Genomic DNA, 509 nt, shown 5'->3' with positions numbered 1-509 from the left:
AGACGTCTTTCAATGTTTGTTTCATACACGTCATATAAATATATTTGTGATTGACCCAAATTTGGATTGGCTTAATGGTTAAAAAAAAAAATATATGCAAAATATGATTTTATTATGGGTTTAAATGTAAGTGTGAAGAGAAGTATTTATCTACACTTCTCTGTTTCTTTGAGAAATGTAGTTGGGATAAAATTATGATGAACTTTTCGATTATAAAAAAAAAATTATATTTGTGATTAGTTTTACGATACATATTGCTTGTAATAAAAGTGGAAACATAATATAGTTTCAAAGAAGATATTAAATCATCAATCAGTAATCAATACATTATTATTTTAAAATTGCTTATGATAGAATAATTAGAATCTTTTTCTGTAAACAAAAAAATTACATATTTAAATAGGCAAAATTATAAAAATTAGGCAGGCCTCGCCGCGGTATAAGATCATTTCTCTTTCATTTTCTTGGTTATCGCAAATGCGGCTCCTGCCACTGCCCCGATCGCGGCT

At 27.9% G+C, this 509-nt stretch overlaps 1 protein-coding gene across 1 annotated transcript in view; it reads right to left on the bottom strand.

Moving 5' to 3' along the window:
- Nucleotides 1-283: 283 nt before the first annotated feature.
- LOC104799760 overlaps nucleotides 284-509 on the bottom strand; it is a 1,243-nt gene continuing 1,017 nt past the window's right edge. The window contains exon 3 of the mRNA XM_019200840.1: nucleotides 284-483. Within this exon, the coding sequence (XP_019056385.1) occupies nucleotides 446-483 (38 nt within the window). The 3' untranslated portion in view covers nucleotides 284-445. The remainder of the gene's footprint in view (nucleotides 484-509) is intronic.

Source organism: Tarenaya hassleriana, unplaced genomic scaffold (assembly GCF_000463585.1).
Source record: "Tarenaya hassleriana unplaced genomic scaffold, ASM46358v1 Cleome60, whole genome shotgun sequence".
NCBI lineage: Eukaryota > Viridiplantae > Streptophyta > Magnoliopsida > Brassicales > Cleomaceae > Tarenaya > Tarenaya hassleriana.
The sequence above is the reverse complement of the archived record's forward strand: the minus strand, read 5'-3'. Positions and strand labels throughout refer to the sequence as shown.